At 42.8% G+C, this 1,975-nt stretch overlaps 1 protein-coding gene across 1 annotated transcript; it reads left to right on the forward strand.

Moving 5' to 3' along the window:
- On the forward strand, positions 1–1,002 carry LOC130828659 (uncharacterized). The gene is made up of 2 exons (XM_057694619.1): positions 1–261; positions 307–1,002. Exons 1-2 carry the CDS (start codon positions 1–3, stop codon positions 1,000–1,002), a joined length of 957 nt encoding a protein of 318 aa, XP_057550602.1.
- Positions 1,003–1,975: the final 973 nt, after the last annotated feature.

Consider the following 1,975-nt stretch of genomic DNA (forward strand, 5'->3'; position numbering starts at 1 on the left):
ATGCAACAACATCAAGCCCAACAGAAGTTGTTTGAGTCCCAACTTGCTCAATTAGCCAACCTACCTCTACCAACTTTATTCCCATCCAACCCTCAACCCAACCCATCCACCCCACCTCTATCTCCTAACACCCTAAACTCTAACCCTAACAACCATACATGCAAGGCAATCTTCCTTATATCGGGGACTTCCTATCCTACTCCAGTTGAGGCTACAAGCGATGATTTTGGGGAAGGTTCTTCAAAGGGTAACGATCTACTTGTGGGTGATGAGCATAGGGATGACCTTGAAGGGAAAGAAAATTAGGGTAACGTTGAAGAAGGATGTGAGAACAAGAACAATGTTGAGAAAGAGAAGAAAGTGTTGGATCAAGAAGAGAGATGGAAGGAAATCCAAGAGAGAAAGGCTTATGAGCGTCTGCATGCCCCACCGCTACCTTTTCCATACAAAGCGGTGGGAAAACAATTGCAAGCCCAGTTTCTAAAATTTCTTGAGCATATGAGGAAACTTAAGATGAAGATCCCATTCTTAAAGGCCATGGAGCAAATGCCTCAATATACCAAGTACTTGAAGACTCTCTTGGGGAACAAAAAGAGGCTTAAGAGCAAACTTTTCAATGTACCAAAGCAAGTAAGTGCCATCATCCAAGGCACATGGGCCAAAAAGGAAAAGGCTCGAGGACCCTTTGTGCTCCCAATCACTCTTGGGAAACTCAGTTTTAAGGGAGCACTCGCTGATTTAGGGGCCTCGATTAGCCTCATGCCGATGTCTATTGCCAAGCAACTCACTTTTGAGCTCAAGCCATCAAGAAAAACCATCCAACTCGCCTACCAAAGTTTTAAGATACCATGTGGGGAGTTCGAGGATCTACCTATTCAAGCGGGAAACATCGTGGTCCCATGCGATTTTGTTGTGCTAGACATTGTAGAGGATCCCTGTACTCCCTTCATTCTTAGGAGAGATGCTTTGAAGACCTTGGGTGCCGTCATTGATTGTGAATAAGAGACTATTACTATTTGGGTAGCCCAAGAGAAGGTTGTTTTCGGTTTTGCTAAGTCTTCAACGTTAGCCCATGGTCGAGCAATTTTGTTCTCTTGAAGTTGTGGAAAGTCTGATTGAAGAGAAGGTTGGGAGCGTGACGTTCTTGTTCACCGGTGTATGATGAGGAGAGTCTTGATGATGATGAGATGATGAAGAAGAATGTTGTTGTTGAGAAGGAGAATGAGGTTGTTCTAGTAAGAGATGATGATGATGACGATGTTGAGGATGCTGACAAGCAAACCCGCAAAAGGAAGCGGACAAGAAAAAGAAAAAGCCACAAAAAGAAGAAGATGGCTCCACCCTGGCTTGAGGGTCAATCCATCGCCGGATGACTCCGATTCTACATTGCTCACCTCCGCCACTACTGCTTGGTGGAGAGTTTTGGTTTACTACTCTGGAGGCGATGGAGATGCTAGGAGTGAGTCCACTCCTAGCTCAGGTATGGTTTCTTTCTCTACCTTTTCAGTCTGAGTTGGTGGTTAGCTATGTCAAACTTAACGACGTTAAACAAAAGTACTTGTGGGAGATAACCCTGTATTTATTTGATTGCTTGCCTTCTTCCCATTAATTCTAATAATGTTGATCTTTTCTCCTTTTGGGTTTTCTTATTCACCTTTCCCAAGTGCCGAGACGGCTCTTGAGCTAGCTTGGGGGAGGGTTCTTTCATTTTCAAAACCTTTGAGCTAGCTTGGGGAAGGTTCTTGCGTTTTCAAAACCTCGAAAGATTTGCATTATTGTCACTATTGTTTTGGTTTTTGTAATAATCTGGCATGGTTAGTTTTTTTAGTTTAGGTTTTATTTAGTTTGTATAGTTTATGTTTAGTTTTTGTTTTCAATGAAATGTTTTGAGTTGTGAAGCTAGCATGCAAGCTTCAGGTGTGTACATTCATGGTCTATTTCATACTCATGTTTTCCTAGCCCTGTCCCTATTTTG

This window comes from Amaranthus tricolor, chromosome 12 (genome assembly GCF_026212465.1).
Source record: "Amaranthus tricolor cultivar Red isolate AtriRed21 chromosome 12, ASM2621246v1, whole genome shotgun sequence".
NCBI classification, from domain to species: domain Eukaryota; kingdom Viridiplantae; phylum Streptophyta; class Magnoliopsida; order Caryophyllales; family Amaranthaceae; genus Amaranthus; species Amaranthus tricolor.